The sequence below is a fragment of the Brassica napus genome, chromosome A7 (assembly GCF_020379485.1).
Source record: "Brassica napus cultivar Da-Ae chromosome A7, Da-Ae, whole genome shotgun sequence".
NCBI lineage: Eukaryota > Viridiplantae > Streptophyta > Magnoliopsida > Brassicales > Brassicaceae > Brassica > Brassica napus.
Genome location: NC_063440.1, coordinates 2,513,149 through 2,530,032, shown reverse-complemented (window position 1 = coordinate 2,530,032; position 16,884 = coordinate 2,513,149). Strand labels below are relative to the sequence as shown.

The 16,884-nt window shown below is 33.2% G+C and overlaps 2 protein-coding genes and 1 long non-coding RNA gene across 3 annotated transcripts; 1 reads left to right on the top strand and 2 right to left on the bottom strand.

Moving 5' to 3' along the window:
- Positions 1-461: 461 nt before the first annotated feature.
- On the bottom strand, positions 462-12,080 carry LOC106361199 (aluminum-activated malate transporter 6-like). Its single transcript, XM_048737294.1, has 6 exons — positions 6,107-12,080; positions 3,532-3,669; positions 3,181-3,450; positions 2,970-3,106; positions 2,737-2,883; positions 462-1,236 (listed from the first exon to the last, which is right to left on the bottom strand). Exons 1-6 carry the CDS (start codon positions 6,399-6,401, stop codon positions 619-621), a joined length of 1,605 nt encoding a protein of 534 aa, XP_048593251.1. The 5' UTR covers positions 6,402-12,080; the 3' UTR covers positions 462-618.
- LOC125576706 lies at positions 841-1,432 on the top strand. The gene is made up of 2 exons (XR_007315145.1): positions 841-1,050; positions 1,168-1,432. It is a non-coding gene; the product is annotated as an uncharacterized LOC125576706 (long non-coding RNA).
- Positions 12,081-12,305: 225 nt separating the features above from the next.
- LOC106447251 (MLO-like protein 8) lies at positions 12,306-16,202 on the bottom strand. Its single transcript, XM_013889143.3, has 15 exons — positions 15,339-16,202; positions 15,149-15,206; positions 14,846-15,063; positions 14,638-14,754; positions 14,489-14,549; positions 14,318-14,406; positions 14,130-14,204; positions 13,954-14,042; positions 13,814-13,863; positions 13,698-13,738; positions 13,438-13,611; positions 13,304-13,339; positions 13,159-13,226; positions 13,025-13,085; positions 12,306-12,942 (listed from the first exon to the last, which is right to left on the bottom strand). Exons 1-15 carry the CDS (start codon positions 15,549-15,551, stop codon positions 12,505-12,507), a joined length of 1,788 nt encoding a protein of 595 aa, XP_013744597.1. The 5' UTR covers positions 15,552-16,202; the 3' UTR covers positions 12,306-12,504.
- Between the last annotated feature and the right edge of the window lie 682 nt (positions 16,203-16,884).

The window sequence follows — 16,884 nt, the reverse complement described above, 5'->3', positions numbered from 1 at the left end:
CTGAGCCATCTTGGTAAAAAGAAATAAAAACAAGATGGACCACCAAATTAGCCTACAAGCACAAGCTTATCTTAACCACAAAGGCATAATATGGTTGCGGTGGAAGAGGCTCTGGTGGTGGCGGTAAAGGGAGGAGGAAATTTACGGTGGAGTTGAGTTCGATAGCTGAGTAGGGCAATGTGGCTGTGTAAATTGTAATTAGAGAGATTGAATTTTTTTTCTTAAACCCACTAAACACGTATATCGAGTCTATTTTGTTGTTGTACAAATATTCTTTTTGGGTAAATATTTCCATTAATATCAAAAGTTTAATATTGATTACAGAAATAATATACAAAATAATAATAAAACAAAGTTTTAAATACGCAAATGCATGTCTTATATCATTAAAAGCACAACAAAATTGTTTTTAATGAATAGTTAGTTTTATTCGCTAACCGATCCGGAAGAGGCTGTGGTGGTGGCGGTAAAAACTAGACTATTATTCCTCATGTCTCGATCAATGACCTGGAACACAGCTGAAGCAGTAATAGAAATCTGGTTGTGAATTAAATTATTCCTTTGCTTCCATAAGTGAAATATAACCGTTTGAGTGGCTTAATTATTTTCCACAATTAATTACAATTGATCTACTACGTTAGCAGGAGTCTGTTTAACCTGATCTTTGAAATCTGCGTTTGTGCTAAGCTCCTCAAAGGCATTGACAATATTCTGCAGCCTTGCAACAAACTCGATCAGAAGGGAAGCAAACGTAGCCAAAGACAAAGAACTCGCGCTTTCGTATATTTTGCCTTCCATCTCATTTACCACAGAACCGTCTATGAAAGACACACTTGGCCACATCTCGCGATTCCTTAGCATCATACTCTCTGTTGACACCCATATTTGAGATTCACTAGCACTGGCTGGATTATGACTGTTGCTACTGTTGGTATCCCAAATCTGACTGAGTGATTTGATCACCTTGGTTTCGTTGTGATTGTTTCCTCGAGCCTCTTCTGTTTCAGCTTGCTCTTTAGTAGCCGCCCAGCTTTCTGAGTTGACAAGAAGGTAAGATTTACTGTCTATTTTCATCTGTAGTTCCTCTGCTGCACCTTGAACGTCCTTAAGAATCTCTCCGGGGCTTAACTTTTCCATTTTCTCCACTTTTTTTCCAATCAAACGCAGAACTTTTGCTCCTTCGTTGCCAACTCTTTGAAGCTCGTGACGGAAAGCCTGTCGTTTCTCTGGAGCTGCCTGCCAAATTACATAGCTCATTACATCACCAAGTAAGCGAAATACAATGTTTTTATAGCATGCAAAGAAATTAAGAAAAACAATTTAATCTTCCACATTAAAGGGTGCGTAAATAAACCCAGAAGGGGCAAACCAAACCAAAATCAGTAACCCTAATTCCTAAACTCATCAACAAAATTTGTTTACAGTTTTTAAATTTTGATCTCGTTATTTTGAAATCCCAAATACCGAAACCAAAATCATTTTTAACCAAACCAAATAAACTGAAATTCATTAAAATAATATATTATATATTATGTGTGTATATACAGTTATGTATAAAATATATATACATACTAGACAATTATAAATTATAATACTGATTAAACCCTTTTCCGTATAAAAATTGAATCAAAAACAAAAGCAAACGAAAATTCCAACAAACCAAGTTAAAAACAAAATCGAAATTACATATTTTTAGGAAAACTTTGGATAAATACACTTCTATGAGATTTTAGTTTGAAAACTACACCACTACTTAAATTTTTTTGAAAAATACACTTTGTTATATGTAAATTTACTAAATTATCCAATCTGAATATTTAATATTATTAACAAAAATTTAATCAGCATAATTTATTTAATATTTAAATTAAATATTTTTAACAAAAATTGTTTCTTTTAAAATCTTAATAATATCTACACAATATCTTTTAAATATATCTTAAAATTTTGTTTTTTAAGAAGAAGAAAAAAGAAATAAGCTGCGTCTCCTGCATCTTCTTCTTTTTAATCTTTTAGTTTTCCTTTCTGCAAAACATTTTCGTTTTCTCTAGTTTACGTAGTCTCAGGCTTGTTAATTCTTCACCCATGTCTTTGATTGTAATTCGATTTTGTAAACTTTCGTTTTCTTTTATTCATTTAAAGTTTTCTTGATAGAGAATACTTGTCACAAGAAAAAATATATTTTCTGGGAATGACGTGACTTTTCTTTTGTATAAGAGTAAGAAAACTGATGTTGTAGGGAAAGTTTTTTTATATAAGGTTTAGAAGGTTAAAGTACAGTATAATTTATATTTTAAATTTTGAAATGGTAAAATAACACATTTATTTCAACATAGATTAATTTAGGGGAATTTTCATGTTTACCACCACTATTTTTAACGATAATAATTTTATTAATTTCAAATTTTTATTTTATTTATTCAAATATTTAATATGGATAATAATGTCTTTTTCACATTTCATAAATTGTAGTTTTCAAAAACTAAAAATGAAAGTGTAATTTTCAAATTTTAAACTATTAATAGAGTATTTTTCAAGTTGTCCTTTTTTTTTTATTCGTTTAGACTTCTAGAGAAAAATTGTAACAAGACCCCAAAAAGAGTTAAAAATAATTAGTTGGGTTTTTCATTAAAGAAATATACATTAACTCGTAAGCCTTATTTTTAAAACACTGATTCAACTTTTAAGCTTTAAAAACTCTTATTTGGATTTCATGAAATGGTAATGATAAGGAACCTGTATCTCTGAAAGAATGCAGCCATGCATTGCCATGACCGTGAAAGCACAATGCCTTACTGCACCACTAAGTTTCACATAGTTTATCCAGGGATGGTTAAGCGTTCTGTATGGTCCATGTGGAGGCTCCCACCTGGCAAACTCAAGCTGCCACACAAACATTAAAATAAAGAGATCTTAATGTTAATATCATCCAAATTCGTTTTAGCTAGTTGTCTTAGTTTCAAACATACCAGAGAATCTTCTTCACTTGTAGACTGAACAGCTGATCTGTACCCGCTGTATAATGGATCATCTGAAGCTTGGTATGTAAGAATCTTCGAAGGTATTCTCTCGTATTCCACACATTGCAAGTAACCATTCACACATCCTAAATGTGTACGAAAAAACACCTGAAAATTAGTTAAAGCACATGAAAATGAAATGCCAAGTTATGTTTGTTACCTTCTAGTGAATTTGCTACACTTTTGAAATTTGTAGCCACCAGTTTATGGAGATCTTCCCCGGCCCATATTGGAGATATAAATATATTCACAACCAAACAGATGGTTGCACCAAGCACAATAAACAAAGACCTGTAATACGCGGTACTAAAGAACTCTCCCGTGTTGTTTCCAGAAACAAGGACGATACAGTATGTTAACAAGAACACCCTGAACGCATACTCATATGCCTTCATGGCTGGGTGGAGTTTCAAATAACTAGCACTGAAACCTGATAGATCAAGGTCATATAGAAAGTGTTGTTATCTACATAAAGAAAAACCTGACGTATCAGTCAATGAAATTCGGTAACCTGCAATGAAAATGAATATGATGATTATAAATTGCTCGAAATCTCCTGATAGAACAGAGAGCCTGGCGATGCCAAGAGCAAGTCCCCCAGCAGAGAATGTGCCTAAAGCTCTGTTGAACCCTTTGACCAACGTTGCACCTACGAATTAAACATGCAAGAATCTAAGTGGATGAAAAGTAGCGGTAGACAAAAAAACCGAACCGAACCGACCGAACCGAAACCGATTCAAACCAAACCAAAGTCTATTTCAAACAATTCGGTTGAAGATTTCTCCAACCCAAAAACCAATGTGTTTTTGTAATTATTTAAATTAAAAATATTAGTAATACCAATATACTAAAATTCTAATACCAAACCACGTATTTTCCATTATTCATTCATTAAAATATATTCTTCTAACTGAATATGTAATCATTAAAATATTTGATTTAAAAAAAATAGAAAAGTTTGTATTTTTATATTCTTATATATGTAAACGTGGATGTTAAAACTAAACCTAAAACTTAAAACCTAAAGCAAAATTTATTAAACAAAAAAATTCTTCTCCACAGAATCACATGTAAGATGATTCATTACAGGTTTTTAAATAATGATATAAGAGACATTACTAATGATGTCTTTTTTTTATTTTAATTAGCTTTCATTTTTTAACTCTTATATATTTTTTTCTGACTTTTTAAAGGTTTTTATTTCAAAAATATTGAATTTAGTTCGCATAGTTTATGTTTACATAGTTTCTCTTAAAAAAATTAAACTAAGAAGAACCTAATTAAACTGATCCAAAAAACAAACCCAACCGAATATAAACTGAAATGAACACAAACCGAACCGAACTAAACCAAACTAACTATGGTTTATTTCAATTAGAAAAATACTAGAACCAAACTAACCAAACTGAACCGAACCCTAACCGACCCAGAAAATAACCGAAGTTCCCACCCCTAATGAAAAGAGTGGCACAAATAAGGTGATGATTGTTTGGGGTAGTTTTTAGTTTTTGTTTTTGGTTTTTAGATTTTGGTTTTAGTTTTTAGTTTTTGGTTTTTGGTTTTTAGCTTTTAATTTTTAATTTTCAGCTTTTTTGTTTTGGTTTTTGGTTTTTAGATTTGATTTTGGTTTTTGGTTTTGCTGTAGTTTTTAATTTTTTCAAAAAAGCAAGTAATACATTGTTTTAAAATAATACAACAAAAAAATAAATTAAACATTTAGAAGTTACTATTAAAATTGATCAAAATATTGTGATTCTTATTTAAAACATAAAAAATGCATTAACGTGTTTTTAGTTACTATATCTTATTAAAAAAACTTACATTATACTAAAATATAAATCATAAATATATCTAAATTATTTTTATTTTTTAAAACTTGAATGGCAACTTTTTATTTTAAAAATTAATATATTCTAATAGTTATTATAATTACATATAATGGTCATGTATTTACAAAAATAAGAAAAAAAATTACTTAAACAAAAAGATAGAAAGTATATACATATAATGGTCATGTATTTTATATTGATATTTACAAAAATAAGAAAAAAAAATATGAAAACTATCGTACGCTTTCCAAAACCACCAAAACATGGTTTTTGGTTTTTCTTTCAAATTTGGTCAAAAGATCCAAAAACCAGTTTCCCTATTTTATAGGAAAGCTTTTTTGTCAAAATCTTGATTGGTTTAAAACTAGTTTTTTGCAAAATCAGTTTTCCTAATTTTTAGAGAATCAAAAACTTGATTGGATAGAAAATAGTTTTTGAAGAAACAAAAACCAAAAACTAATCTAGAAACTGAAAACAATCAACCTCTAAGTTTTTTTTGGGTAAAATATTAAATTATACTAAGTTTTTAATTTGTAGACACAATTTACAAGGACAATTTGTAGTGGAAAATAAACGCCAAAACCTAAAGGCAATGAAATAACCTGTAGTATGATAAATATTTTCTTATTTTAAACTTTTTTTGAATTTTCATAACTCATTGTAATAAATATTTAAAGTAAAAATACTGATTTTATATTTGAAATCAAAATATTGATTTTATATTTGATTTCCATTGGTTTGTACTTAGATTTTATTTCATAGTTATTTTGATTAAAAACTTAATAACTAAACTTTATTAAGTTCGAAAACTTGCAGAAGATTTATTTCTAATTTTATTGTATGATCGAATTAAGTTAAATTCAGTTGAATCTGATTAAACACGTACGGTCTAACCATATTGACCATAACCCAACATAATTTTGGTTTAGTTACCTATCCGATTTTAAAAATATTGGTTTAGTTCAAATGTCTATGTGATAATAAATGCCTGAACATGGCCAACACCGCTAAATTTGTGAATCGAATAGTTAAAATAGAGAGACAGAATCCAAATACAGTTTGGGATTAGTAAGTTCCTATTTAGTAATAGAAGAGAATGTATAGTGAACCAGCGCCATAATCTTACTAGGATTGGTGCACAGGGGAAATTGCCATGAAATGAATTTCCTAGAACACTCAAAACCTCGTAAAGATCCAACCAAACAACAAACACCCTCCCCAAAATCGAATAGTAAAAACCGAGATCGAATAAAATACCTACGGAATATTCGAAAACCACAACAACAGTAAGGATGGCCCAGACATAGAATTTACTGGCAGCGTGCAGAGGCTCTTTAAGGAAAATAAGGAAGGAGCAAATGGCAAGAGCCATTCCCATCTTGACGGCAAAGAAGAGCTTCCGACGATCAGAATGCCACAAGTTACAGATCCCGCAGAAGCGTCGTCTTGACTCATTAAATCCGAAACCTGAGTATCTTTTCCGAGAGAGATTGAGAAGCCCCTCTCTGCTTTGCTCTGGACCTGACCCCATATTGCCTGCTATTTTCTCCATATTAAAGAGAACCTTATTGTCCTATAAATACAAAGAGGGATTAACATGTATGTACGTTGCATTTACGTTCCTTCCCATTAATGCATGCCTTCTAAATTCAAGTTAATGTATTTACCATTTTTGTTCCCTTTCGTATAATAAAGAATCGAAGAAAACGGAGTTTGTGGACCTGTGAGTGGACCAATAACAATGTGGTGATTAAATGCGTACGTGTCTTATATTCACGTCAAGACAGTTTAAGAAAAAAATCAAAAGGAGCAGTTTCATGGTTTGTGACTGGTGAGTGTGGATGTGACATTTTGAAAGGCGTTACATCTACCGCTCGCTCACCATTCTTCAAAGGTCAAGGGAGCCATCCAACTTGTCATTTTTCTCTTAAGTTTTGGAAAGCAGTTCGTTAGGGTTTTGGCGGAAATGAATGTTTTAATTTTTCTAATTATGGTTTTGCGAAATGGAATACACAATAAACGTTTTTTTTTACATTTAGAAGATCACTATATTGCTAAAGCATGAAGTGGTATGCGAAGGTAAACCAAAATAGAACAACCAACAAAATATATAATTGATATATTGTTTCATTTTATATGAGATACCATGTCTACATATCATAGCTTGTTGGCTTTTCCAAACCTATTTTCAATTTTTTATTGTTCATTTATTATGATAATATTCATTTTTGGCCGAATAAGTAAAACTCGCATGGATTTCATTTTGGACTTCATCCCAAAAGGTTTCGTACTAATTATAGTTTTACACTCTATTATATACTAGTTGTAGAGTCGATTGGTTGGACTGTAGGAGCTGTCTTTACTTTTAATTTTTATTTACATCTTTTAAAATTACCAATCATGCTTTATAATGGTTTTTAAACTTAGCAAGTTACAAAAAAAAAATCTGTAAAAGTCTTATTTTCTAAAGCAAATTTTTTTCATTATAGAAAAATATTGATGTATCAATAAATTTTAAAACTACATCTCTCACAGCTAAATAAAAAATCCTAAAGACCAAGTTCTACACTAAATTTTTTATAGTTACAGTCCAACCAGTCACCCTTATTATTTCTTTAAACTGTAATTGTGGGACTTTGTTTTCATTAACAACAAACCTCATCTCAAACCAAGTACCATACAAACCCTTGGTTTCCAATCTCCAGCGAAAGCCGGCACACGTATTGTACCGCCATAATCACCAACATTACTCTTCACCTAATGTTTGTTACACCATTAGGATTTATCCACCTAGCCTTGTAACACCATTAGGAATATCCACATAATCTTTGTATCGTCGTTAGAGATATACTTTTGATACAAGTCTCTAGCACCCCTTAATCGCGAAGTCACCTTGAGGATGCTCCTCCCACAACCAAAGTTTCCAAGATCTTTAACTGGTGTCTGCCACATATTCTCCCAATTCCCATCGTTGATCTCGAGTTCGAATGATATTTTGGTCTTTTTGCATATTTTTGTCATCCCAGTTCTATATAATTGTTGGAATTTTTGAAGTTTTTGTCCAATTATTTATTTTTCGACAATTAGTACGATATTATCTATTTTGGATCGAACAAGCAAAGCCCGCATGTATTTGGTTTTTGGCTCCTTCCTAAAAATCCTCGTACTAATTAGAGTTGGACGTCCGATTATATATTAAACATTTGTTTTTCTAAAATTTTAATATGAGACTTTTGTTTGCATTCAAAATATAAATTTTTTATACCATTTATAAGGGAAATTTAGTAATAGAAGTAACAAATTAAACAAAACAGAATTAATAAAAAGGAAAAATAGAAAGAAAACATTAATTATTTATAAGAAAATAACTAGAGCTTGACCCGCACGCCCGTGCGAGTTTAGTTTCTACCTCTTTATAAATTATTTAGTGACATTTTTAAACATATAAGTTATAATATTTGAAAATTACACGGATTCAGAAGAATTCAAACCGAATCATATTTGAAAATTTATAATACCTGAACATATTTTAATTTTAAAATCTAAAAACCCGATACCCGTAAAAATTTATATGTAGCCGGACATATGCTTGAATGTCAATGTCTAACTGATTTTGTAAACAAATAAAAACAATTTTGTTAACCGGTTTGATTTCTTGCTACTAATAGACTAATTTCATTTAAACACGTAAAATTATTATGATTTATACAAAAAATAAATGACATCGAATTATTATGGTAAATATAATTAATTAAGTAGTTTAGAAAAGTGAAAAAGGAACTTAAAAGATGTAATACGATACTTAAATAAAAAAATAAATGAACTGGTTATAACTAGGCAAAAGGAATCAAAATCTGTAAGAATCTACTTAAAAATAGGCAAGTATCATTTTGTACTTCAGTTCTAATAGATTAGATGTACAAACCACATGTGCCGAGTTGTTCATAGCCCAATGGCTAGTGAGAATCCCTTAGGGACCTTGGCGTTAGAGGTTCGCCTCCTTTCCGCCTCCTAGCTAACGCTTTCCCCTTTGTGGGAACTTAAGGGCTATCGGGCCGGTCTGTTGTGGCCCGAAAATTGACAAAACAAAAGATGTGCAAACCACATGTGAATTGTACAACCATGTATTTCAACATCTAATTTATCCACATGATTCTTATCACCACCTCTATGTCCTGCATAAATAGGAAAATTAAATAAATGTTTAAAGCACAAGTTCCCTCTGAATCATAGAAAAGAATTTGATTTACAAGTCAAGAGAAAATTCTATATACAAATAACTATAGACATATTTTCTTTTAAAAAATAATTATAGATACATTGTAAATTTCCACTCTGTCCAGCTAAGCACATTTGTCTCTAGAAAAAAAAAATATTTTCAAAAAGAAAAAAAATCAGGATTTGTGGTTTGGTGGTGATTAATGATATCACTCAAATTATCCTAAGGAGTGAATTACTCTCTCAAATAAGAGGTTCGGATGTAGTACCTAGGGATCGAATCCACAGAGACTCTAGGATTACACAATAGATTATGGTCTTGAAATAAATCTAGATTAAATGTCTTATAAGTTTTAAAGCAGTAAATGGAGTGGTGAGCAAGTTTATTGCTCGATTGATTTGTTTTGAGGTTGTTGACATTTGGGAGAATAGCTAGATTCATGTATATTCTTAGGTACGATAAGTAAATACTTAATTTGGGTTTTAGGGGTTTATTGATATTAATCGTTCTTGAATTCAAACTAGGATATAATCAATCTGATTATCTAATTTGGATCTCTGATTTCAACTCTCGTATGTTAATCATGAGAAAGTGTCGATCGATAATTCGTTATGAGTATCGATCGATACACCTTTCAAAATATCGATCGACAGGGCTATCGCTGTGTCGATCAATACTTTTTCCATAAAGCTTTACGAATGGGGTTGATCTATATTCTCTAACTCACTAGACCAACTTTCGTCTGTATCTAGTCAGTTAGATCATACTAGTTAATTTCAGCTACTGAGTCAAGCAATGGCTTGATCTCAATTAATCCTAAGATCTAAGTTTTAGGGTTTATCAACCTTAAGCTTAGTAGTAAGAATAGCTAGATGAAAAACTAATTAAATCCCCCTAACAACAATTCAAACTAGCTATACATATATCAACCTTATGAGAAACCTAAATCTAACAGTAAGATTACTCAGACATATTCATAAAAGACATGGTTATGATGGTCTGAATAATATTGCAATTGATAAATAAACAAAATAGAGTAAAGAAACAAAGGGAGTTAAAGATCTTTCCTCTATCAAGGTGTACAGATCTCTCTTTCCAATTCTAAGCTCTCTCTCTCTCTATAATAGTATGAAGCATAGCCGTCAACAATGGCTTAGAAAACAGTAAAATAAGGTTTCTGGTCGTCCAGGGGTATATTGGTAATATGTGGTGACTTCTGGGTCCAAATTGGTCATAAAATATGCTCTCCCCGCATTCTGGCATCCATATCGATTGATGTGAAGAGTTCTGCATCGATCAACATACGTTCCTCTTCTCGACAGCTTCCTCTCGCGAGGCAAACTGACCACTCTCCAGTAAAATGGACATAACTTCTTCTACAGGATGCTGATTGACCTCAAACTAGTGGTGTTGGAAAGCTAACACAAAGCTCTATCTTGTATCAAACAATGAGCACAATCTAACAGTGGTAAGGTCGCCATCTATAGCTAAACATCTGATGGGTCTGTACAGTTCTGCACCTCAAAATGCTCCAAAATCACCATATTTCTCCAGAACGTACCTGAACCTGTAAACACTCTAAATAAACTCTATATAGTAGTAAATATATATTAAAACACTTATAAACTATGGCTAAAAGTAGGTAAAATCCATGGTCTATCAATTAACTTGAGAGCAAAGCCCAATACGGTGAAGTTACCAGGGTTTGAGTCTCGGTCACTGGAGAATTAACATTGCGGCATCGACAAGGACAAGAAACCGACACTTGGACTAAAAACATAAGCTGCTAACACATGGCTAATCTGAATCTACTTTTATGGGGGTCAGAATACCCCTGTATAATAAAAGAAAAATTCACACACTTGCAATTTTAGCCACTAAAAACAAGACACAGTAGCGCTTCTACCACTCAAATGCTCGATTAATCAATCTGCAACCATCTCAAATTCATATACATCATGCACCTCCTTTTGTTCAATCATGAGCATACTTCTTCTTTTTTTGGGGAAATTCTGGGCATACTTCTACTACTTATTGTTCGGTAAAGATGGTTTCCATAACATATTTGGGTCGATTAACAATTATAAAATTGCATATAGCGACAAATTACTTAACTCTATTTTGGAAAAATTGAGGAATTGTATTTCAGGTTTGCAAGGCAGACAATCATCAACGAGTACGAAATACTACTAGGGTTTTTGGTACTCTTCTAAATACTACATTTCTTACTCCTATCCAGTTATTTTAAAAAGACCAAGAAAATGCTTATCTTTTTAGTGTCGTACCTTGTACAAGTCATAATAGAAAGTTATAAAACATAGGGGTGCAACATATATGTGTGAGTCAATTGGGTGAATACCTATAAAGAAGTTGAAAATTAGCCAAATAACCAATAGTAAAATTATGGACCCCACTACAGAAAAATAGAGATACAAAATTACCTACAAAGCCTCAAGGTCTTTAAGGCAAAGTTATCCCTCTCTGCCTCCTTGCTCCGAAACCGATCTGAGCGTTATCATCTCATTGGTTCTTTGCTTTTGGTTTCAGTTTACATATAATCGTTTTGTGATATTCATAAAGAACAAACGAATTTGATATTCATCCATAAAAAAAATCTCACTGTTGATTTCTCGGGGAAAAAAATATCGGCAGCTTCTTCGAGCTCCCTTCTGCAGATCCGAACTTGTTTCTAGCCGGATCTCTGAGGAGAGATCCACCTCTGTTTCTCAATTGGCCGCCGCGTCTGGCGTCAGCATGTACAGAATCCAGAGAAGCCGTTCATGGGGACCCGGATCAAGAGGTCCAGATTCGAGACGCTTCAGCTGTGGAGATCGGACGGTCCGGGACAGTTTCCTAAGTCGTCGTTCTCCGGTGTTAGGAGTAGTAGATTCATTAATTTTTAAGTACAGTTTCTAATAGTATCAAATGGTAGATAGCTAATTAGAGAATATTGTTTGTGTATACAATGCAAATACTCTATGTGTTTTCTGTTTTCTTTTATTCATAATATAAATTGTATACTTATGTTTGTAGTTTAAGCTTGGTTCTGAAATGCATGAAGCTTAGGGGGAGATATGAATGAGACTTTATAAGCTTAGGTGAGCTTATGAAGAGGTAAATACTTTGGGGGAAATAAGTAGAGTTTGTGTGTCTGTGGGTGGGAATAAGCAGGCAACCCTAACTTTTTTAATGATATTTTTGGGTATTTCCGAATGGGAAAATGACAACTCATATCAATGAAAAAGACAAAACCGTAACTTACTTAATTGATCGGTCAATACTTAACTTTTCTACCACGGCATTGATTTACAAAAGCATTTAGATAAATAAACCATAAAATGACTATCTGCAGTAACTATTCTTTACTACAATGGCTCTCAACTCCGCCGAGGCCTGACAAAATATATCTAATATGGAATCAGTTTCACCGTCAGGGCTAATCTGACCGGTCTTGCGATGGTTCTTTATTCGGTGCAGGCTTGACAAAAGAGAACTCCTTAGAACTATTTTCACCGTCACAGCTAGTCTCACCGGTCTTGGTCTCTAGTTCAGTGGCAAGCTCAATGCCTGGAGACGTTGGCATGCTTGGAGGCATGGGAGGCGCGAAAGCTTCGTTCTCTGTATCGGGATCTGATGTTTCGGGGTCCAGTCCTTCGTATTTCATCGAATGTCCTGTAGTTTTATAACGCTGCAATGACCGTAGAGACAAAGAAGACCTAACAGTTGATGCCGTACGGCTCACGCTTCCATCTCCACCAAGTCTCTTGGTGGTGCTACCTTTCCCGCCTTTCTTTTTCTTCACGGCCATTCTCCATTTCTTCAGAGCCTTTGATGTTTGCTCATCGAATACTGATTTCTTCATCTGTGAACCCATCTGTATATATGCAGATTTCTTGGTTAAAAAGTTCTAATAGAAATGCTTGATTTTTCTAGGTTTATGAACAAAGGAAAGTTACCTGAGTAACGAGTGAGTAAAGAGGGAGTGTGATGTAGCTGCAAAGGCATAACACTCCTAAACTGCAAGAAAAAAAAAAGAGTCAAGATTCGTAGTATGATCATGTGTTTGTGTCTATGAGGTTAAGAGTCTTACGCTATGGATACTTTTACAAGTGCAATCTTGAAATCAGGATGGTAGCAAGAGTCGTTTCCAAAGGAATACTGATCGAAAAAAACAGAAGATTGGTCATTCTTGTAACAAATGAAACTCCAAAGCAAAGACATAGCAAAGTTGTTACCCATATCCAGAAGAAATACGTGATCTGAAAAGCGTTCTGCAAAATAAAAAAACATTCAATATAATCTGTGAGGACAGAACATGTGGTTGCGTTGTTGTGTGGTTACTTTACTCATGTTTCTAATAAGTACGTACCTGAAACAAAGCGAAATGGATGAGATGCAGAATCAACTGTGGACGACCGAACCAGAAGTACTCATCGTTGCCTTTTACAAGTGGCATTCCTTGAACAACCGCATGTTTATCAGTGATCCCGAGAGCCATCTTTGTCATGATCGCTTGAAGCTTTGTCCCCACAGCTAATATTATCTGTGGATCAAGAACAAGAACAAGTTGATCAAAACACTGTGAATAGAAGAAGTTTGTATGTAAGCTGAAAGACAAATATATCTTACGATAACCGGCAATGCAGTTCCAATGTACAATATCTTGAAGCCTGAAGGTACCAATTCAAGAGATTAAAAACACAGTCCACTCACTCAGTAACGTTATATACACACAGGATTCTAACCTTCAACGTTTAGGAGAAGGAAAAGGACAAAAGATGCCCACAAGACCGGGCTGCAAGAAGAGTAAATCATGTCAGTGATACTACACAAGAAGAAGAATATATTTCTACTTAGCTTAAGTGTTGTAAGAGAAGTTAGTTACCTGACGCCGACCACCAGCTTGAAATCATCCTCTAAGGATCTTTTGATATACTTCTGGAAGTTGAATTGACTCCCTGGAGCTAGATGAACCTGCACAAACCAACAACACAGAGATTCAGCAAGAGCAGCAAAAAATATACTAAAATCAACCAAATGATTGTAATTTGGAAGACTCACAGCAATGAATCCATTTCTCAGTGTCATATAGTCTGTTCTCCTGACAGATCTGAAAAACTGTCTGAAGAAACATCCCTGAAAAAAAAAACATTGTATTTACAGAAAGTGAGAACTTGATTATGAACAGTTTCCCACTAGAGTTTGCTAAGAAAAAAGTAACAAGAGGTTGATAGATAATTAATTCTTACTATATAGAAAAAGAATGGAATCCTAGTCCAGAAACTAGTATGCTCTCTCACAAACGACGTTTCGTGAGTGAGTCTAAATCTGGATGTATCTGCAACAATAACAAAGTCACTAATCAGAATTCTCAAGATCAGAACTCAGGTGAACAAGCCTCAAAAGTAAACGAGATGTACCAACAGAAAACTCGTAGTTATGTGATGATGTCTCTTTCTCCCAATGTTTCCATCCACGAATCTGAAAACACACACACCACCTAGTTCTATAACTAAACCAAAACTGAGATGCCAAACTAACTATAAAGTTGTAACGGTTTTATAAGTACCTTTAACCTCCCAAGCATCATAGTCAAGAAGCTGTAGAAAACGTGGAAAATTGCTAAGAAGAATATGAGTATATGCAACTGGTGAAGTGCCTTGCTAGAAAAAAGATGTTCATAACCCTGAAATCATCATCATCAACACAACACGTATTGTTTTTATTTTCACAATCTTTGGAACAGCAAGAAAAAAAATCTGAAACATAACTCTCACCTCTTTCTTGCACTTTGGAACAGATATTTCTGATAGGACTCTGTGGTCAAACCACAAGAGTTTCCTGTGACCTTCTTCCCCTTTCTCATCTACCTCCTTTTCGATGGTTGTAGGACATGGGAGCATCGTATGAGCAACATGTGAAGGGATGCAAATTTCCAAAATGAAACTTGAGCCGAATGTCAGAAGCAAAGAGATGAATCCAAGAACCATCAGCTCTGCAGCAAAGAGGAAGTCAAAGACTTTCAGTCCAAACAGAAGTGAAATGGACAGACAAACTAGTCAAGACATCACAACGTTTACCTGATTTGATCTTTTCTAAGGCATCTAGAAGAGCTTTCTTGTTCCGGTCCCATAGAACCTAAATCAAGAACAGGACAGATACACCAATTCAGACAGAACATAAAAGCCAAAATCTCGAAACAAAGATAATTCCTTTTCTCGAGTTAAAGACAACCCATTTCCATTAAATCCTCCAAGAACAAGACCATACCGTTCCAACTTTGTGAATCAGCTTCTCAAGAAGAACAGAGACAACAATGAAGAAGGTGCAGACACCAGCAACAGCCCAAGTCGGCGTCTGATTAAGCTGTCTCTCTGCCACTTTCGTCTCCTCCGCTATAACCACCACCAGCGTCGAAGCAAAGAACCACCAGAGACAGAGGCAACTCATCTGGCGAAGCAAAGAACCGTTCAACTCCAACATAACTCAAGCGACTATTTTTTTTTTCCTTCAGACCAAGTTGTTGGGTATTTACTTGCTTCGCTACTTAAACACAAGTAGTTTGTAGAAAGAGTGATCAAAGATGAGCTGTCTTTGAACTCACATTTGCGGAAACTAACACTTTTTTTGTTTGGTTTCACGCGGTTTGATCAAAAGTCTTGAACGTGTTAACTATTTCGAGAAACCCAAATCAATGGAGGATACAGAAACGAAACTCGTCTTCAAAGTAGAGATTATAGATCTCCGTAAATGGAGCAAGTATTGATTTAAAATGATTTGTTTCTTTGTAAAGACCATTGATTTGTTTAACAGTCATTTATGGGTTTTAGGCAGAGGAAGGAAGAAAAGAGGAGAGAGAGAGAGAGGAAGTTAAAGCGCGTGAGGTCGTTTTTTTTAGTTTGAAACCAGTGATCTATGGCTTTGATTGAGCTTACTCTAATTGGTTAATGTTTTTCTTTTCCTTCAAATTCTTGGTTGACCGAAGAATTAAAAGTTTCTGGAAATTAAAAGAAAATTAGATTTTCCAAAATAGATTACATTAAAACATTTTTAAACTTGTAAGTTTGTAACGCTAAAATCATCATATTTTATTAATTCATTAAAATATCAAAATAATTAATACTAAAATGTTATTTTAATTTATCAAACATTAATCTAGATAATTTATATTTTATTAGATTAACTGCTCTTTCCAATTTGAAGTTGATTTTCATTTTCGTTATAAAGAAAATGAAAATAAATTTATTCAAAATTAAACAAATCATGGTTGTAGAAATCAGTTTCTTATTAGTTATATTGGGGGTGATTGGTGTGACTGGCCAATACTGCTCTATGCAACCACAATTGTCTCTAGACCAAAAAAATAGCAATCAAATTTTTCAAATAAAATCTAAAACTACTATCTAAAATCTTTAAAAGAAAATATATTGGAAACAACTTAAAGAGAAGTTTCTCTCAAAACTAAGGGTTTGAACTAAATCTCGAAACAAAAATAGAACTCTTGGAAAAATCTTCTAATTAATTAATTTTAAAATTAATGTTTTATTATTTTTTGTTAATTGAAAACTGATATGGAAAAACTTTTTGTGACACCTCGGATATTTCTTCTAACATGTGAAGTGTTTTTTTTCATAAATCAACTCACTAGACATTTTTATAAGTCTACTACAAAAAGTCAATTTTCTGCAAGATTTTTTTCAATACAAAACTAATCTTGCTTATGCGGAAACTTTTTGGGAATTCTAATCAAATTTATTTTGTTACAAAGCAAGTTAGAAAGAATTCTAAAACGTTTTTTTTAGGAAAACTCACAAAA